At 36.2% G+C, this 20,982-nt stretch overlaps 1 protein-coding gene across 7 annotated transcripts in view; it reads right to left on the reverse strand.

Annotated features, from left to right (window-relative positions):
- The window catches only part of SNTG1 (syntrophin gamma 1), a 340,195-nt gene that overhangs the window by 160,279 nt on the left and 158,934 nt on the right, over positions 1–20,982 (reverse strand). For all 7 annotated transcript variants that reach the window (XR_007630406.1, XR_007630405.1, XM_050328342.1 and 4 more), the window contains exon 2: positions 9,584–9,638. Coding sequence is in view for 5 of the 7 variants with exons in the window: in XM_050328342.1 (XP_050184299.1) it covers positions 9,584–9,610 (27 nt within the window). In the remaining 2 variants the exon portion in view is untranslated. The remainder of the gene's footprint in view (positions 1–9,583; positions 9,639–20,982) is intronic.

A 20,982-nucleotide genomic window follows, 5' to 3' on the forward strand; every position in this document is an offset into this window, starting at 1 on the left:
GTGGAAAGGTCGGGCACAACCTTTAAATAGCTCTATATAATGTTCTCCAATGACAAACTGTTCTGTCACTTCTGCTCCATACTGAACACTCAAACTTTGGAATCGTTTTTCCTTGGATGCCGGGAGCAAATGAGTATAACTCAGTCATGACTTTGAAAGTGGCTCTGACATTGTTTTTATTCTTTCTAAACTAAATAAGAAGAAACAAAAATTAAGAGCTCTATGCATTGAACTCACACCGGGGTCAGTAGAAGCTCTGGTCAGAAGTCATCATACAGCATTTTTCTAATATTAAGGTATCTTTTTTTATATATTTTTTTTTAAACAGGATGAGATAGAAACTGTTTGACATGCTCAGACAAAATAATGGAATCACAAAATGAGTTAGGTTTTCAATACCACTGAAAAATGCCCTCTCACATCATACATAAAAATGTTACAATATTAAACTAAAGAAAGAATGGTTCTGTCCTTGTAACTTTTGCTTTACAAACTAAGATGCCTCCTTGCTCCACAGACTTGTGAAGCAGTAAGTGACAATGGCAGTTGAACAATGTGGGCTGTAAATAACTATGGTTAAACAAAAGGGGCTAGATACCACTTATATAATGTCTTTCTTCTGCAGAAGTTTTCAAATATGTCTTTCCTCCTCCTTGGATAACTGTCAATAGAATAAATTCTGTCTCCCTTACACCAAGTATAGCAACTCTGACTTACTTGACTACTCATTTGCTGATTTGATCAATAATCTTATAAAATTCCCAGAGTCTTTTTGCAAAAGCTGAGTGGCTTCTTTGGGGGAATTAGAGTCAGATAACCATAGCAGACACAGTTAGCCACTAGAAAAAAATTAAAATTCAAGTCAGTTTCTAAATGCATGTGGGCTGAGCTTTTTCAGTCTGAACAAGGAAACTAAGCTTGGGAATAGCAAAATAGTTCGGCCCTTGGAAAGACTGATCACACACACTCAGGGACCTTATTTACATCCGACACTCTAAAATGTAATGAACCACTTCACTGTTGTTGGGGCTTTATGAAAGCCGGTTTACGATACAGTTCAAAATTAAATTATACTACCTCCTTCCCTCTGCTACCTGAGAGCAGCATTAACAACCACACAAAGGAGAAGAGTGTAGTTGAGTTTCATTAGCTAACTTCAAAAGAAGACCTTGTGAAAAAAGACCAGGATTTAATTATTTGTTTTCATTTTTGCCTGCTGAAACTTCTTTTTTTTTTTTTTTTTTCAGCTCTCTCCCAGCCACTTCAAAGCATCCCATAAATGAAATCAAATAAAGATATCAGCTCCTGCATCCTTATCCACAGCTGGAACTTAGGAAAGAAAACCTGTATATATATAATTTCATGTTAATTGCTGATACAATTTCATGTTAATTGCTGTGCACATCACGATTTTCATCCATGTGGCCCCAGCAAAACTATTCTCATTGAAAGGACACCATCTAGCCCATATCTCTGCCCTCTCTTACTCCTGAAGAGCTTAGATTGGGGGGGTGTTGTGTGTGTGTGTGTGTGTGTGTGTGCAAGGTGTGAGAGTGCAGGGCTATGGCTTATGTTAGCTTTTGTTCCTGGTACTAATTTTTAAGACACTCCATGTGCACGTGTGCTAAAATTCTTCCCTTCCACCCTTCTCCATTTCACTGGCAGAGGGCCCTACCCCTGGCTTGCAGCAATAAAGCAGCACATCAGCTGAGCTACTGCCACCATCAGTGTGAAGTCATGCAAGGCATCCCCTTGTGCTCACGTGTGTGATACACTTCATCACCTTACAGCAGACATGGACAGGGAAGCAGAGTTCAGCTGATAACAGTTTGTTAAGTCAGAACAACCTGACTGTATGTTTAAGCCCGAATCGCCAAGAACATTGCCTTATTTATAGACTTTGGCACCTGACGGGAAGAAAACAGAGTGTTTGAAGCTGCAAATTTTTATGAAATGGATGAGGATTATTAAGGAAGGCATATGGAAGCAATATAAAGCAATATAAAGCAGTGAAAAAAAAATTAGTTTCCATATGGGAGGAGAGCCTGTGACTTCAAGCAAAAGTAGTGATGAAGGAAGGTAGAGCACCTCAGTAACAGATGTGGTGAATTTTGCACCTGCACAGCGCTGCCTCTGTCATCTCATTCTACATCCTTTTAAACTGAGTTAGACAAGAACACTGATGCTTACAGTTCCTGAACTAATATAAGTACAAGAGGGGCTGAAAACTGATCCCCCTTCGTTTTGCCACACCAGTCTGTGGTGAACTTTCTGCTTAAGGTCCCTATCAGAGAACAGTACAGGCTGGCAGAACCCTTAGGGCAGACTGCTTCTCTCAATAATATACTTACACTCTGATCATTATTAGCAACAAGGCATTGAAAAAAGGCCATTTAAAAATCTTTTCCCATTATACCCTGACTTAAAGCACATTGTCCATATTGGTTGTGTATAAGATCTGGCCCTAATAACTTTCCTAAAAGGAATTTAGAAATTCTTACATACTAAAGACAGCTTAGTGCAACATATATGGCCTTAACAAATATTTAAGACTTAATTTCAGAGGAAACACAAATGAAAACTGCAGTTTATACATTTATGCTAGCAGTAGAGTCTCTACCAAACACACCAAAATAAATAATGAAGAAAAAACATCTTGAAAGCTATCTGTTGATTCAGAAGTCAACTTCCCATATAAGTATTATTTTTAAATAAGTCTGCTGACAGATTTTCTGTTGAGGAATTTTTTTTTTCTTTGGTCTGTTTTTCTTGTCATTTATGACAAAAATAATTCTAAAACTTTTTCTGTTTCTTTCTAGAGGAGATTTAGTATTTCAGGCAATTTTAAATACCCATAATGAGTTTTCAAGACACAGATATATCTTTTCATCTATGCTATTTTATCTATGTCTTTTGCCCTACGTTAATAAAACAATTTATTTAGCTTTGCTTCTTTTATTTTCACAGCAGTAGGAAGACTTAAACAGATATCCCAGAATAGTTTAGTCCACGAACAAGTTGAAGAAAGGAAGACAGGAAAAAAATTTCAGCACATTTTCTACACAAGGTGACCTGGATTTTTAGTTTCTTTTTACTGATATGTCCTAAAATAAACTAAACCTCTTCAACTCAGTTTTAAGTCCTGAAATTTATTTCTACTATCAAGAACTTGATACCAGTAAGGAGAATGGGTTGCAGAGACTGTCTTAAAAGTAGTTCCTTCAGATTAATATCTGCCCTTTTGGATGCTTATTTGAACTGAGGCTGACCTCTGAGTATTTGGAGATATGCCTGTCACTGCTTTATAATCACAAGTATAATAATAAAAAAAGGAAATTGAATCAGAGGCTTAAGGAAGTAATGGCAATGGATTCAAGAGGTAAGAATATGTGTCAGAATCATATAAAGGATGTTTTTTAAATGGTCCAGCTACACGTTTTGTGGAGGTGTTGCTAAGATTAAGTGAAAAGCACTTATATTGTCAAAAATTGGAATGCAGCCCAGACACACTGGGATGTGTTCAGCTTGTCTTTCAGAGCCTCTTCTATCAGATACCAACATTTTCCAATCCAAAGGACAGCAAGTCCATTCCTGCATATGAATTGTACACTTCAATCTGAAAGAACCGCAGAAAAATTCTGAATTTGGACCTGAACTTATTTTTATTTGATTTGCCAGGTATTTGCCAGATAAGTGTTTAGCTGTGGTATTCTTCATAAGTGATTTTCTTGAATGAATAAAGTGTCCCAGAGAAAGTCCTTGATTCACATAGTCTGTAATTCAATGTGTAAATTAGGCATTGGGAAAAATATATATACATTTATATAAATATGTATATATCTGAGTTTCTTACTGAACTAAGGTTCCTTTTTTTAAGAGCAAAACATCTCATTTTCTGACCCTATAAGGATGCCACTTTGATTTCTGCAATGCCAATGAGCTTACTGGGACTGGAGAGTACAATTACATAAAATAAAGGCTATTATGAGGACATGCACATTTCCTCAAATTTACTTCACCCATTATATGACATTCTAACAGGTATTGTAATTACCAGTCATTTTCCATCCTGTTATTTTGGGATTAAATTATGAGTTGAAATTTCATTCAAGAAAAATACCAGAAACCCAAGGCATTAATAATCCCAGTATTGCTATTTAATAGGATTTATAAACAAAGGAAAGCAGCAGCCCAGGTTGAAATGTATAAATCAGAAAATACCATAAAGTGACTAGAAATGAACCAAAAATGTGTGCAACAGACTTCAGAGAAGAAAGCCATGAGGAAGTCAAAATATGGCTAAAAAATTAAAACATATTCTGTGGGGGAAAAAAAAAAAACAAAAACAACAAACCCAAAAAACCAAAAACAACAGAAAACCAAACAACTAGATGGATCTTGAAATAGAAGCCACTAAACCTCTGAACAGCAGAATGTATCAAATTATAAGGTTTGTGAAGTCCACAAGAATATTCATAAGATTCATAAAGCAGAGGAAACACAAAAGTTTACCAATTCAAACTAATCCTTCAAAGAAACAATGGACAGTACTGTGAAAACAGATAAATAGATTATAAGCATGAAAATGCATGGGGCATTTATTAAACAAGTTTGATTAAATAATAAATTATTAAATAAGGTATATTCAGGGAAAAAAAAAAAAAAAGCCAAGCTATTAGAAGTAAAGAATGAGATTTCAAAAGTTAGAAAATTAGAAAAGTTGGAAAGCTGTTCATGCAGCTTGTTCCTAAAGTACTTGGAAAATCTGAACTTAAAAACAAATTAAAAAGTATCTTGGGGAAAATGTCCTTACGCATTATAATCATCCCAAGTCTGCCATTTCATCAGAAGGGTACTTTCACTGCAGAGGACAGTATTATGTCAGAGATGGAGGTTAACTTCCAAGAGATAGTTTTCAGAATATAGAATAAGGTCAAGCAAGTACAGGAGAGCATTTAAAGAACCCAGTGACTCCATGATTTATGCCCTTGTAAAGTTCAGAAAGCTCAGGATAAAGGGTAAAAGAGGAGGTGGAGTAGTCTTATGGTTTAGAAATTGTTAAGTACAAGAACAAGGAAAATTGATACATTTGCTGATCAGTGAGGGAAAAGAGCATGGAATGCAGAATAATCAATAATGAAACAGTGAAAAACTTCCCAGAACTAACAAGCAGAGAAACCAACAGAAAAAAACATAATTTTTCCCTCAACAGATGCCAGATAGTTTTCCTTTTTAAAAAAAGTGTGTATGTGTGGAAGACCTCCTCTTTCTGTATGTAGTGCCTTTTAAATTGTCTAGCATAGTAGGTGTTTTCTGGTAGAATAAAACTACTTTATAGTGTCTTGAAAGGCAGCACAGCCTAAAGATAAGATGCTTAGGGGAGGAAGTAATCATTAAGATCACACGAATCATCTTTGGATTGACAAGAAACACAGATATATGTGTGTTTAAGCTCTATAATAGCACAGACTGTACCATTCAGATCTGCAGAAGGAACTTGGGCTCAAAGTACACGAAGTGCTCCAAGTCTCCACAAGGAGACAAGACCATTTCAGTATCTTTCACTAGCAGACACCACAAAAAATAAGGGATGCATGAAAGCATCAGTACTGTGGAAGAACTAAGGTTCCCTCAGGAACATCCAATGCACTAGAGCAGCAGATATTTAGAATGAATGAAAAAACTGAGTATGTCATGAACACTAAAAACCGTGCTTTGGCCTCAGTGTATCTATGAGGAATATTTTTGTTTTATGCTAATCAAAGCACAGCTCAAATCATTTACTGCCACAGTAAGGATGGAAGTACCAACAAGAATCTGAGCTCCAGTTGACATTTCAGGAGAGCGATCTCAGTTCTTCAGTGGTGGTTGTTACAGCACTGGGAGGGGTGATAAGATACTCAGACAAAAGGAAACAAAAAGGGGAAGAAGAGGAAGATCGAAGAGGAAGATCAAATAGTTCAGATGTTTCACGACAGCTTTTACTGCCATTATCAAAAACTGCTCAGTAAATATTTTGGCATAGGAGACCAGAGATATTTTTCACATACATACGTAGTACGATTGAGAATTTGATACAGTAGGGGATGGAGAGGATAGAAGCCTAAAAGTTTTAAATGTAGCGACTAGTTAACAAATTAAACAAAATTACCTGGAGCAAAGTGTACCTTATGTTTCATGTCAGTAGTTGAAATAAATAAAATAATATCAAAATCCTTGTGGCTTGGAGTGACTAAACTATTGCCAAAGATGTGCCAAGATGGAATTGAATTAAAAGTTAATTAAGGATATATTGCCACAATAGTATTTTCCTTAGTCACTGTCATCACTTTCCTAGGAAGCTCTAGCACCAAATTTGGTGACAAACCTGGAAAATTTTAAGATATGAAGGAAATTTTAATAAAAGTAATAGCAGAAAGGTACATATTGGGAATTGAAATACCTGATAAACAGATGATTACACCTCCTATTGACCTAACAAAAAATCTTATTAAGTAATTAATTAATATTTGGATGGTGCAATTCAAATTCCAATTACACCCTCTCTAGTTCCATCAGCCTATTGAGAGCCCATTACCACAAGCTCAGAGAACCACAGGAGCAGAATGGCAGGTGGGAAGCCAAATTATGGACTCAGAAAGGCACATCCAGTCTGTGTCCCCTGCCAGGGCTGTCCTGGGACAGCTTCAGCTCCAGTGTCAGAGTGTGAAACCCATTATGATAAGAAAATGCCATAGCACCTCTTGCAGTGAGTGGAGGTCACTGCAAGGGAGCAAGGGACACATTGTGGGATGTAGTTCTTGTCGTGATTGCACAAGAGCTATCACAGGATGTTTAAGGAAGGAAGCAAAGGCAGGGAAGGGGATTCAGTGTTTTGTCAAGGAACAAGTACGGGAAAACAGAGGGTTAATGGGAAAAAAGTGGTTGGTCACATGTAGTTTTCTAGTCAGTGTCCTTGTCCAGCCATGCCCTGGGACCGATCTATGCAGTCTGTCCTATTGCCTTATTAAATTACTTTCTAATTCTTTTCCTGGGTGAGAGATTCTCTAGTGTGTGATGGTGTGTGTGATGTGTGTGTGTGTGTGTGTATGAGAGAGAGAGAGACAGACAGACTGTACCAGCAGCTGGAGAGGGGGTGAGGCCTCAAGGGGCTCATATATCCAGCTGCCAGCAGCTACAAAAACTGGGATTCACGGATAGCTGCTGGGCGCACTGTCTGGAAGGACATTTGGAGGCATCCACAATGTACATAGACATATATTTTCACGAGTGGACCTCAGTCCTGCTCAGCCAGAGAGAGTAACAGGATGAAGCCGTTGTCGCTGTCTGTGCAAGTGCTCCGTGTATTGGTATGTGATCTGCGTGGCTCGTCATGTACATAAGTATATACATATATATGGATATATGTAGTGTTTGTGTGTGCTCTGCCTGCATATGCCTACTGGGAAACATCTTCACCCTCACTACTGTCTGGACCTGGGCATACAGAGCTGCAGACTCCCAGACAACCCTGGACTTTTAGACCCAGCTCACTCTATTCTCCCCCAAGCAAAAATCAAAGGAGATAGCACATTACAACAATAGTGCTAAGGCTTCAGCTAAAAAGTACACTATGTGCAAGCATAAGGCTGCTGATAATTTATTTAGACATAGGTATGTGATGAAAGTAGGTTGAAAGTCTGTATTTTATAAACTTCAGTCTGGGAGGAAAGAGGCAGACCATAGTCTCAGAAGTGACACCGCCGATTCTGTGGCACAAAGCCCATTTTACACAAAGCATATAAACGGGTTGAATCCACTTCATTTAATTTTATTAATCTAAAAGCTACAGGAGCTTCCTTAGGACCTCCAGATTATGGAGATTTTTTAGGATGTGTGGAATCATCCTCCTCTTCCCTTGTCTGTCATGGAAGCTCCAACACAGTAGTTGATATTGTAAAGAGATAAATTTGAAATCTATGCCTCCATCAGAAGCTAGATACAGAATGAAACAGATCTATGAATGCGCTAGCACTGTAAAAACGAAGACAGGACGCATATGCCAAGTCATTTTCCTGTGCTGCCCTTGTCATTACTGCTGCTGGGCACAGAGCGAAGTTAATTGCCACTAAATAACCTATACTAGCATACAGTTTAAAGAATAACAGCATAAAAAACCTAACAGCATAAAAAACCTCTATGAAAATTATATCTGCCTCTCTTCCTGAATAAGTGCATTCAAAAAGAAATCATAAAACCTAAACCAAAATGCCTTAATAACATGCTTTAATATATGGTCAACCACTAAGTCGTTACAAAGTTGGACTAGAGGATCATTGCAGGTACCTTTCAACTGAAAATACTCTATTCAAAAAGACAAACCTAAAAACTAGTAAGAATTCCTTCTTCCATGCAAATAATCTGGGATATATTGCTTTATAATTTAGACTGTGCATGGATCTTCTGAGGTATTAAAGCCTGACATGTACCACCCTGGACAAGCATCACAGTATTCTTTCACAAAGGCAAGTTTCACTTTAATATTAGTTTTTTACCCTACTACTCCTTTCAGAACGTTGTAGTGATTTAATGTTCTTTAGCCTGCTTATTTTCTCTTCTACTCTGACTTATTTCAATGGATTCTCAAATCACAGTTGTTTTAGCTGCAGTTGGTTCTTGGTTCTAGTGCTGTTCCCATCCCTTCACTTCTACGTTTTCATGGGATCATGGTCACACTTGAAGTTCTAGCCAGTTTCTTGCTCCCAGTCCTAGCTTCCTAAACACTGTTTGTGGTTTTCTGTGTATAGATAATGGTCATGATTTTTTAATTATAATAATGCATTGACATCATTACATAATTTGGTGTAAATGTTTCTCAATGCGTCTAAATTGCTGAAGTTGTTAAAACCATGTTAAAAGAACTTTCTCACAGACAATCACTGAGTAATAAGATGCCCTCTTTAACGTCTACACATACCTTTCATTTGCTTTCTTTAAGGCAAAGTTGGTATGAATACAGAAAGCAAAGCACTTCCCTCATCTCTAGTGGAGGGGGACTGATGTACTTTGCATTGACATTATAAAACTATACCTATTTTAGGCAAAAATTACTCTCTTACTTCATTAAATCTAAATGGAACTGCTTTTAATTTTGGTCATCTTCATGGTTTCTTCTCTCTCCCAACCCACTTTTTTCCCATACTTTTACACTTCCCCCTTGGTTCTGCTGAGCAGCACCAGACAGATTTCTGACTCTGTTGATGTTTTTCTTTGTGTACAGGCTTTCAGATATAAACACTTCATGAAGAGCAAAGCTCACACAAAACATATCTGCCTGCACCTACACTGTGCCTAAAGAGGTACATTGTAACAGAAAGCGGTGAGGTCTAGTGAGGAATACGCATGGAAAAATTCGCTCATCTTCTAGTACAAAGTCTATGTGCCAGCATGAAGTGATCAGATGAATAACTTATATTTGATTATATAATTCCTAAAATTTCAGGGAAAAAAAGGTTAAAAAAAAGGATATTGTATATAAAAAGGATTAAAAGTTCATTGATTTTTCATTCTACTATTGTTTGAAAAGAAAAATATCTGATCCTACCTCTTCACAGGTGGTCCTGAAATCCATGTGCTATGACACAGCAAGTGATATTTGTCTAAAATGAAGAGAAAGATTTCATTAGAATGAAAAAGCAAAACATAAAAGTTTTCTGTCTGAGTTGAACAATTGCACTTTTCATTGTTAGATCCAGTTAAAGACATGGTTTAAAAGGAGAAATGATCAAAGTTGCATCAGGATTAGGAAGCGTAGGATGTTAGAAGTTGTTCCTGGTTCTTATAAAGTACACAACCTGGTTTCCTTGAATATCAGCATCTTGCAGTCAACACTTCCTCCCTTTCACAGGGCATTCAGATGTACTTTTGTTATTGCAAGTTGTAAATTTCTTTTCGATTTTTTTTTTCAAAAGTAAGAGTGTACTTCGAAGTTACAAAAATAGAGACAATTAAGTGTTCCTCTTCAGAACACTTTAAAAAAAAATGTTGTTTTTTTTTTTCCTTTTCTCCCCTGGTTAAAAACCACCGAGCACCAACACCTTTTGTCTCACGTTTTATTAATACCCTAATCCCTCCACAGAAGCCAGTGTCATTTAACAGTGTGCTTACTTTGCAGAAATATTTATGAGTTGAAAAACAAATGTTAGAAAAGTCAGGAATATGTTTGAGTGCTGGCAAAATGTCACACCAAATCCTGTGATTATTACTTTGCCTGGCCTTTACCTAAAGTATTCATCCCAATGCACACTTATGCATTCATTTATTTATGTGATAAAGCTACTGGAATAGGATGTTAGCAAAGGCTAATAACAGTGTCCTGCTGCTTATTCTACAATAGAAACACCCATGCATCAGTAAACAACACTTTCAGGAAACACAAAACAGTCCTGGGCAAAACAGTAATTTCATTCAATGGCTGGAAAAAACAATCCTGTCACAAAATTCTCTCCATCGAGTATTTTATTGCTGCAATCATTTGTATTAGCACTCCAAGTTCCAAGACAAAATTTGTCCCATTAGCCTAGGTTTAAAATAAAATTTTAAAACTATACCTCACATAGTACAAAAATGTAAGTCCTAAGAATTAAATAAAGCCTCTTAATAAAATCCCTTCACTAAGTCTCTTGATTTATTTTGCTGCCCTGGATGCAGTTTTATTAAATTGAAGCATATGCACACATATGAGGTTAATGTTCTCTGTTTATTGAGCCCTGGTTCACAGCCTGTGCTCTAGACTAATTTTTTAAGAGAGTTAGCCTAGATTGGCTAGGTTACAATTCAGAAATTTAAAAACAACCCATCATCATTCCTTCCTTATCAGCTTTACAGGAGCACCAGGATCTAATAAAGAACTATATCTGTAATTCTGCTCTCAAAATGCTCATAAAAAAGAAGGTCACTATTACTGTCTCAAAGATTTCTCTCTGGTGGGACAGTCATTGTGCAACAAAGTATGTTTTCCTTGAAATCTTTATGAACTCCTTTTTTCAGCTGAGTAAGCTGAAGTGGGAAAGAGGCTTTACTCACCTTAGCAAAGTGTTCTGAGGACTTAGCCTTCTGGAACTATAAGAGCACGTATCTATAAACTGAAGTATTACATAGTGCTCTCCTTTCTTGGGCCCTGATTATGTCAGGTCACTAATTCCTTCTGCAGTCTAAAGAGCATATTATGTTATGTTCTGCCTTATTAATAAAAGTTGTGAAAAGTCTGGGTTTGGGCAACTCTGGTTCCACAGTCAATGACAATTCCATTTTGGTTCTTTTTTTAGCTACTCTTTGATCTAAATCTTATCTAATCCAGGTCATTTCCACAGCTCAGTATTATTTCGTTTTCTTCTTCTTTGTTGTTTTTATGTATTATGCATTTATTTACTTATATCAGAAATATTTGTATTATCACATAGAAGAACAGTCAAGAACAGCTAGGCCTTGCGACTGATTATATACACAGCTCATAATCTAAAATATCTTCTAATTCTGCTCAGATAATAATGTAGCAATGCTACAAGTATGAAGCTTTGCAGGAATACCAAATTCTTTATTGAAAACCCCTTTAAACCTTTATAAAACTCTTTTAAAACACCCCAACGTTTTAACCACCACTGCCATTAACTTCATTATGCTTAAAATTATTTCTGAAAGGCAGGAGCCATAGTTTTCTGTCCTATGGCAAACAGAGCCCTTGACCTTTACAGAGACAGGTCACAAATGATAAATATTGTCTCTCCACTATCTGCTGCTAGCTGAAGAATCTACGTGGTGAATCTTGGTGATACTTCCTTTTTCTCTCTACATGCTACGTCACAAAGAGGTAAAATAAAATATACTACAAATACTCTCTTGACACACATCTCTTACTGAAATAACTTCTCTGTTACCCACCAAAAGGTCATACACAGTTTTCTCTGGGAAAGCTGTTAAAGGCATTTTTCATGATCTGTGACAAGAACTTTTACTAATAAACTATTGTCTAAAATGTAAAGCTGGAACTACACAATTCTCAATACAAAATCACATTCATTGCAAAGACTGTACATGTTTCTCAGATGTACGGTATCTCAGTTACCAATCTTTGCTATACAGCTGACACTGTTCCTGCTTCCCTGTTTCCTACCAATTCTCATCTACAGCTGCACAGAGAGAATTTAAACCCATTATCAATGTTCTTTTTCTGACTATCAGCAATTTTATAACACTTCGTATTTTACAAACACCACATAGAAGGTTTGATTACAAAGTGCAGTACCTCATAAATCATCTCAGAAATGTCATTGTTTCCAGTATTTACACCCTGAATAAACACTCAAGATAATTAAATTACAGGAATACAAATCATGCATCATACAGAAATGTTATATCATGCTGGTAAAATTTCCCAATGATTCGTCATTGCCTCAGCCTATAATACATGAAAAAAGGCAGAAAACACAAACCTAAGTAATTTTAAAAATAAAACACCTTTAAAGTTATAAACCTGTGAAACCCACTGCTTACAGATATTCTTGATAAGCTTTTGGCCAATCTCTGCAACCTCATCTCCAAATCACAGCCACTTTCACCTGAGTGCCTTCCCAGCTCTCCTAGGAGCTTTCTTCAGCCCCACCTAGGCAGCCCACTGGTTACCAGCCCATAGCTACATTAAGCCTCAATATTTGATTCTCTTTTGCCCCTCCCCACCTTCAGGTTGCTTTAGGACAAACTGCTCTGGAAGGTGAGAAAGGAGGTGCCTGTGACTTTGAAAGGAGGAGGTGCAGAGGAAACAGTATCAGGACAGAGCAGGGTGTGCAGGCACAGAAGGAGGCATGAACAGCATGTATTACTCAAAATCAGTGAGGCTTTCTGAAAGGGCTGGGAACCACTGCAATCAAAGATATGTAAACAAGCAAGCTCTGAAAAGTTGCTTGCCTTCCTTTTAACTTCATTTGCAATCTGCATTTCTTCCACAACTGAGTTACCAAACTTACTTAGCTCACCTCTTCTGATGGATAAAGGAAACAACGTGTGACAGACGGATTGAGAAGAGAATTTGACACTCCCCTTGGCAGAACAAGAGGTTACTTAATATTGAAGAAACATTTACCGAGCAGTATTACTATGGCATTTATGTTCTAAAGGGAAATCAATGGCTAAAACATAATGATAAAAATGAAGGCTATGGCAGCCCTCAGAGACAAAGTTTCATTTAGGATAATGCACTGAGTATTTGAGCTTTGCTCTGATCTTATAATAAATCAGGTCATATTCCAGTGGTATAATAGATGTAATTTCACAAAGTACTTCCATGACTGAATACTCCAGTATACTTAATATAATAAGAGAGTAAACAAAAAGAAAATTCCATGTGCACACAACAGTAAGATGAGACACTTTGTAAAGTTTTGCAAATACCACAAGCCAAAGAAAATAATATTGAAGTAAAAGTAGGAAATGCTTAGTTCTCAAGGTTACTGGTGCAAAGTAAGTATACAATACTAAATGCACAAATAACAAGTTTATGGAGAAATTATGCATTATGGAATGCATTTTAATTTAGCATACGATATCACTGCAGCTTGTATGATTCTGACTTGATGGAGATAAGTCACCAGAAATTCTTATTGTCTGAAAAATGTCTGAACTGCTAACTGGGAAACAGATCCTGTTTCAAAGGCACAAATACCACCTCAGCAACTACTTATGACAGTAGTTTACTGCTAAATTACATATTTGCTTTTTCAAGTCCTTCTTCCATCATGTCCATTATTTTTGTGTGTATTAGGAAATTAAACACACATACAGTTGTAACTCTCTGCAGAGCCTTTAGCAATAACTACAACTAAGCCCAAAACCATCTCTATTAAAAATAGGGGAAGTAGACATAGAAATTATCCTTAACTATAGCATAGTCCTTTGTGCTTTACAGGAAATAAAAATATACTTTAGATAAAAAGAAATATTACTTTAAATGTAAATTTCATGAAGGCATACTCATTCTATTCAGCTTGCCACAAAGTGTTTGGTACTGGTCGAGTGGTCAGAGGCACACAGGTAGCACAGTAAATCAAAGGAGCAGTTGAGTAGCTGCAGGCTAATAAACCCCTATTCAGTTATGGTTTTCCAGCACACTTGACTTACATTTTATTTTAATACTGATTTATTTATGTTCAGATAATATAATGATTTTTAATAATTTACATATTGGACTAATTTGCTGAAACATTTCTCAGCAAGTCTGGAACAGTTTCTACATCCAAACAGTTTCTATATCTACGTCCAAACAGTTTCTACATTCTACATTCTACATCCAACAGTTTCTACATCCTCATACTTCCCTCATAGAATTCAATAAATGAATGGGGATCTATATATGCCATGCACAGAATTACAGCTTTACTAAATCAAGTAGAAGGATGCTCATGGAGGTGGAGGACCCTAAGCTGCATGTACTCCAATGCAAGGACTGAGAGGAACTTTGGAATCAGCAAACATGCGCATTTCTTTGGCAATGAGGAAAATAATCACCTGACAAAGCTTTTTAACAAAATGTCCAACTCTTAGCAAAGCTCATGCTTCAAAAGAATTGAAGTTGGCAATTAGCAGCTAACAAGGTTTTTAATGTTTAATTCATTTTACCTTGGTTAGAACAAGTACGGTATTTACTTACCAGTCACAATTTATTATTTTAGTGGCAAGTATATTAATTATGCAAGCCAAATTAATGACTCACTGTTTAAATATCATTTTTTCAAGAATCAGTGATCCATAAGGAAGTATTAACTGAATGAATGTATCTTGGGCTCTTGTTTGTTTATCCATTGCTTTTTGCATTAACAGTTATCTAGTGTTACCCAGAACAACCACACACAAAATAACTTAATATGTAGCCCAGCCTGTTCTGGTTTGGCATAGAAAACTATTGGAAATGTCAAACTAAAACAAACAAACAAACAAAATCCCCAAAACAAAGAAAACCAAAACAAAACTAACAAAAACCAAACCAACCAAACAAACAAAAAACAAAAACAGCAACGCAACACACAAACAGAAGGAAAAAACAGTATTACAGGAGAATAATCTAAAACCAGTGATGTTAAATGCCAGTGGGCTGCCACTGCAAGCCTTTATGTGAAATGCTCTGTTGCAAACCAGAACATGAAAGTTTGGCATTGGGTCAAAGCCCAGACGTTGTTAGAAAAAAACAATAAAATCTTGTGTCTGGTCTTCCACTTTTCTGATGCTACCCTTTGGTGATTCAGTAGATGTGTTTAAATATAATTACATATTTGATTTCAAAGAGACATAGTGCACATATCAGAGCCCAAGCTTGTACTAAATTTCTCCTTATTCTTAACTGTTCTGGAGGCTGCATGAACTAGGATATGATTTAGATAATTTCTCAGTTTTGCCTAAATAACAGTGCCTTGTGTCAAAGAAAAACAAAAGTTCTTCTCTGACTATTCAGCACTGCAGTCTGGATTTTCTCTCCATTATCTCTCAACACAAAATTTCCTTAAAAAACACATACTGACATTCCCCTGCCAAGGCAATTTTTTCACACTCAAATATAAATTTCATGCTGCTAGCATTATACCTAATGATAATAATTTGCAGTGAGACTTTCCACATTATATTGCATCATTTGCTTTCAGTTAAGTTAAAAACCAAACCAAACAAAACAAAAACATTTTACCAGGTTAGAAAATAAATTAATGGTTGTAAACCCTCAGGAAATATTTATTTGAGATTTTCATATCCTTTATAAACATATTTATACCACTATATATAAACATGTGTCAGGTCCAGAATTAATTGCAGAAGCTCTTAATAAAAAAAAATCATTAACAATGAAATTTTAAAAATCTGTATTTCCCTCAGATGATACATTGTAAAAATCCTGCTTAAGAAAAATCAAAACAGTAATGTGCAATGAATAGTGAAAATAGTGAAAAATAGTGAAAATAGATTAAATGAAGAAGGGACATGATGTCAGACCTAGTATAGATGATATTCATTGAATCAAAGTAATAGGAATGTGTTTTACATCCAGTTTTCAAGAGTATAAAGTAGCACATACTTCTATTTTTTCAACTGACTAAAATTTTTCCCATATGCCAATGAAACTACAAACCAGGATTTCCCAATAGATATGAAACCATTTCTGCTCATATGATACAATTTGAATTCCAAATTCCAGCACATGTTGATAGAATTTGAACTAACAAGTTAAGCACAAAATCTAATCTCAGAGAAATTCAGAAATGCCATTAAATTCAATGAAAACAATACGATAAGACATTTTAAATTGCCCCGGGATGAAAAAAAAATCCAAGTTTAATTTGAAATTTCATAACTAAACTAATATTTGATTATGACGTTTCCTCATTTTGATGAGATTGAAATTAGTTGAGTTAGGTTAAAATTTTTTAAGAAATTACTTAAGAATTCTTTAAGAAATTATTCATATAATTAAAAGGAATATTCCTCTTTTATATTCACAAAATCAAAAAGCTTTGTATTTCCTATTATCAAGTCATGTATCACAACACAATACATTTGTAATGGATTTGAAATAGAGCAGTGCAGTGCTTCAAGTTGTTTTCTTGTTATGTCCATAGGTGTGACTACAAGTTCTGTTCTGGATTTGTAGCAGAAGCTCTTAATTTCACAGTTAGAATACTAACAGATAATTAACACATAGAATTAGACACCGTGTTGGGATGAGGTGTCAAATGAAGCAGGGAAAGGCACTAGACCTCATCACTCCTTCCCACTGAGATGGTAAGGGAAATCAACAGAAAAAAACTAGTGTTGGTTATCTTTTAGTGTGTATCTTTATACTGATATTTGGAGCTTCCTTTCTACTTAGCAATTTCCATCATCACCGGTTTTGCAATTGCTAGTCAGTTTCTTGGCTGATAACTTGGAAATGGAATTGGGCTATCAAAGGTAAAAAAGTTTGGGGAACATCCCTGGAAGGTACCAAAGAAGATGAGCAGAGAGGCAGCTTGAGAAGCCATGAGAGAAAACTAAGTCAGTGCAAGCTGGCAAAACAGAAGAAACCAGGTACTTACTTGCAGTAAACAACACTCTTTGCTGAGACACTGAACCCAAATGACAACACTCCGGTATCATAATCACCTAGGTAGAACACCGGAGAACAAAACAAATTGGCCATTATAAGAGCAAGACCCCAGATTTCTTATTTAAAGTGGACTAAAGCACCTCCGTTGCACTGCTGCTGAGAAAACTGTTGTTTACTGTGTCAGGTCATTGACCTTTGAATGTCACTGATTTTTTCCATTACTTTTTTTTTTTCTTCCTCCTACAAAGTATGAACCTACAGATTTCCCATAAATAACCAAGTCAATAACAAAAAAACCAGATTAATAGAAATATTTAAATCAATGTGATTAACTGACCGTGTGACAGCTTTAGAATAAAGTCTGAACTGCAACTTGGTTTTTACTCGCAGTTCCTGTAATCAACAGTGACCTTCCTGTCTAAGAATTCCTATGACAACAAGTATGCACACAATTCCAGTGGTCACCTTTAAAAACTATGCAATTGTTTTCATCATCGCTGGGATAGCATAGCTGCAACACAGAGAGAGATCAACCTTTATTGCAGTCGCTGCTACAGTCTTGCCTTACCTGTAAAGTCACTTACAAAGGCTACAAGTAAGTATTATGTTTCCTTAGGTTAATATAAAAACAAACAAAAACCCCCACAAAACACAAACCAACAAAATAAAAAGAAATCAAAAAACCCGTAACCTATTTGAAACAATCACCAGCAAAGTAAGGTGGAATAATACTGTGCATGATCTAGAAAATACTAGCCAATAGAGATATAATAATCATGGTTTGCATAGTCTTCACCACATTTCCCTTTTTTTCAGAGCAGATGCTTCCATACAGAAGAATTCAGTACTTATAGAAAACAAACACCAACAAGTTGGCTCAAAATTAATCAACATAATTAGATCTTCCACTTGAATTTTTATATGATTGCAGCAAAAGCCTCTTTAACTCCTCTGGAATACAGAAAGCAGGAATTTGTAGCAGTGCTGTTGTAATATTATCAAGTCAAGTTTATTTATTGTCAAACTGTTCCTGCAGTAGTGTATTGTCAAAATGTATAAAAAGAGAACTTGAGATATGCAAAATATGCCACATAGGAAAACACAGCACTTAAAGTACTGTAAAATTAAAACAAACAAAGTTAAGTAGCCAGTGAGAAACACTTACAGCTAATTGCAAAATACCTCTGTAAGAGCAGTACCCCTCACTGAAAATCCTTTCCTATGGGGCTAGATTGGAATGGGATTGTGAAATGGCCATCCCAGATGCCCACACATCCCTATCCTGCAGGTTGTTAATCCTGCTACAGGGCTATCAGAGCAAGTTGTAAAAATCACCAACTACAATCTGCTCCACTTTTAGAAACTGAGGTTGATTCAGACAAATACTAGCTAGTGCTAAAATGTGCTGATCCAGGAGAACTGAGCTGCCATGCAATGATACCTGTGCAGGGCAGGCATGAGTGTATAAGTGCCATTCCTATTTAATCAGTCACTCTGTGGTAATTACTCATTTTGGTTATCACATTTTCTATGTAATTAAGTTTAGAATTGTATTCAGTTTAGATTTTACTTAATGCATTCTTGAGCTCATGGAAAGCCAAGATGGCAAACATTGAAAGTCATAAGAATTTTTCTTTGTCTGTAAAGTCTTGGACACATTAACAATGCAATGAAATTATAACAAAGGTGGGACTAATATCACTAATTCCTTCTGTGATTGTCTTTCACTTTCAAATCTAGATGAGAGAAGATGATGACAATGTGAACCGTACAGTCAAGCAGACTGGAAGATACTGAAGTCATGCTGAAAAGTTGTTACCAGGAGCAGAATGAAAAGAATGAGGAAGGGAATCTAAAAATTCATAGGTCAGCAGAAAGGAGTTAGGGTACATCAAACCAAGGGAGCTTTTGGGCCCTGGGCAAGTTGAGGGATAAGGAAGAAGAAGACAACCTTCAAGAGAGTAAATGTGAAGCTTTGCAGCTATGGTAGAGAACGTGTCTCCAGGGAAAGGTACCCAAAATCAGATCAAAATTCCACAGGCATGGTAGTATTACACCTGTTTTCCTGTATAGAATATGAAATTTAAACAATATCAGCAAATTTATTGTCTTATCATTAAGTTGTTAGTATGAACTCTCACACGGACTTAGACCATGACAAGTAGTATTCTCCAAAACAACAGGCTACATGACCCAGGAATAAGTTTTATGAACATGACACATGAACTTCATATTTTGGAAACTGACAGAAAGTGGCAGAACATTACAGTCAGTATAGTATCTCAAATGACAGCTCTAAAGTATTCAAGCCTCCCCCTGAGAACACCAGAAGACACCTCACTATGGGTTACTTCTTATGTGAACTTTTTTTTTAAAGTGGGTTCCATTGGAAAATTTAGATTGTGACTGGGTAACTGAAACCGAGTCATAGTGTCTACACAATGATGACTTAAGTTTGCACAGCTTTGTTTAATTTAAGTATTTTCTGAAGTTTAACTTACCTGAAAGACTTTAAACATAAATCTTGAAATCAAATGGGACTCAAGTTTAAAAAATTCCATTGATCTCTCCAAAACTCACTGGTATAGTAGATGAACATCTATATTGGTACACTAAAGAGTACCAAAGGACTTCTGCACTTCAGACACAGTCACTGAAGCAAGGCAGGAGCCTTACTCTTCCTTTTTACTTTCCAAATCTTTCAGAAAAGAGAGTAGGGGAGAGGACAGACTTCAGGTCACCATTCCTTTATTCACTTAAAATCTATTTCAGGGAATATAGAGGTTATAGTTTAAAGACTCCATCCCCTCATCCTGTGGGGATATGGAACTACAGGAAGGTGTAGGGTTCTTTTTCAGGATACTTTTTCCTCTGAGGCAATCGAAGTAGGAAGAACATTTCAAAGGGAGAGAGAGAGGGAGAGAGGAAGAGTTAATAAAAGTAACACACTGTCAGCCCAAGAAGACTGATGGAAAATGCGCTCAAAGGGGAGAGAAAAACATGACAGAAGAGGGAAGAGATTGCTAATAAGAAGAGTAAGTTAAGAAAAACATGTAGAGGAAAATGGAAACTTTTTTTTTTTTTTAATTATTTCCATTTCCCCATTACATATTATTTCTTTAAACTTATATAAATAAGTCAGCTTGGTCAAACCCATGTGTACTAAGACAAATTTTATTACTTTTTTTTTGTCAGTAATAGCATTCCTTATGCTAATTGTGACTGGTAGGTTGAAGGAGAGTATTTTAGGATGTGGAAAAACTTAACTTTTTTACATTTGGGGTGTTTTTATGTCCACTCTCCTCCTTCCTCCCAATAGACCTGGAAAACAAAATGTTGAACCTGGAAAAAGGGATGTAAATCTTAGGGGTAAATTGACTATAAGCAATAACACTGAGGAAAGACAGTCAGAGATGCATTAAGAAATACTTTTCCTACCTTTTCAACCACATGGGTTAAGTGGTCTGTATTTTAAAAATCTTCTCATGAGATTACCAGAACTATCAAAGTTCATTGCTTGTGACATGCCTACTGAAAACAAATTACTTCAGTACAGCTTTGGGTACCACCTAAATCACAATTGCTTAAAGGCATTCTTTATAATTTTAGAAATATTAAAGTGAAAGAGAGATACGTAAAGAGAATAAGCTCTCTACAGAAGTCCAGTGACACACTGAATTAAGGCAAATTAAGTCAATGTTAGCACAAGAAATGAATATGGGTGTTCTGGGGCTGTGCAGTATGTTTGAGAATCTGAGATTCGGCAAACCTGTCACAAAGGAATGATTAAGGCAAGAACTGCAGCTAAATTAAGACCATGCAGTAGAACAAAATACATTACTATTTTTAGAAACTGTTGACGACCATGTAGCCCAGGGAAAAGA

Source organism: Myiozetetes cayanensis, unplaced genomic scaffold (assembly GCF_022539395.1).
Source record: "Myiozetetes cayanensis isolate MyiCay16 unplaced genomic scaffold, myiCay2020 scf1, whole genome shotgun sequence".
Classification (NCBI taxonomy): Eukaryota; Metazoa; Chordata; class Aves; order Passeriformes; family Tyrannidae; genus Myiozetetes; species Myiozetetes cayanensis.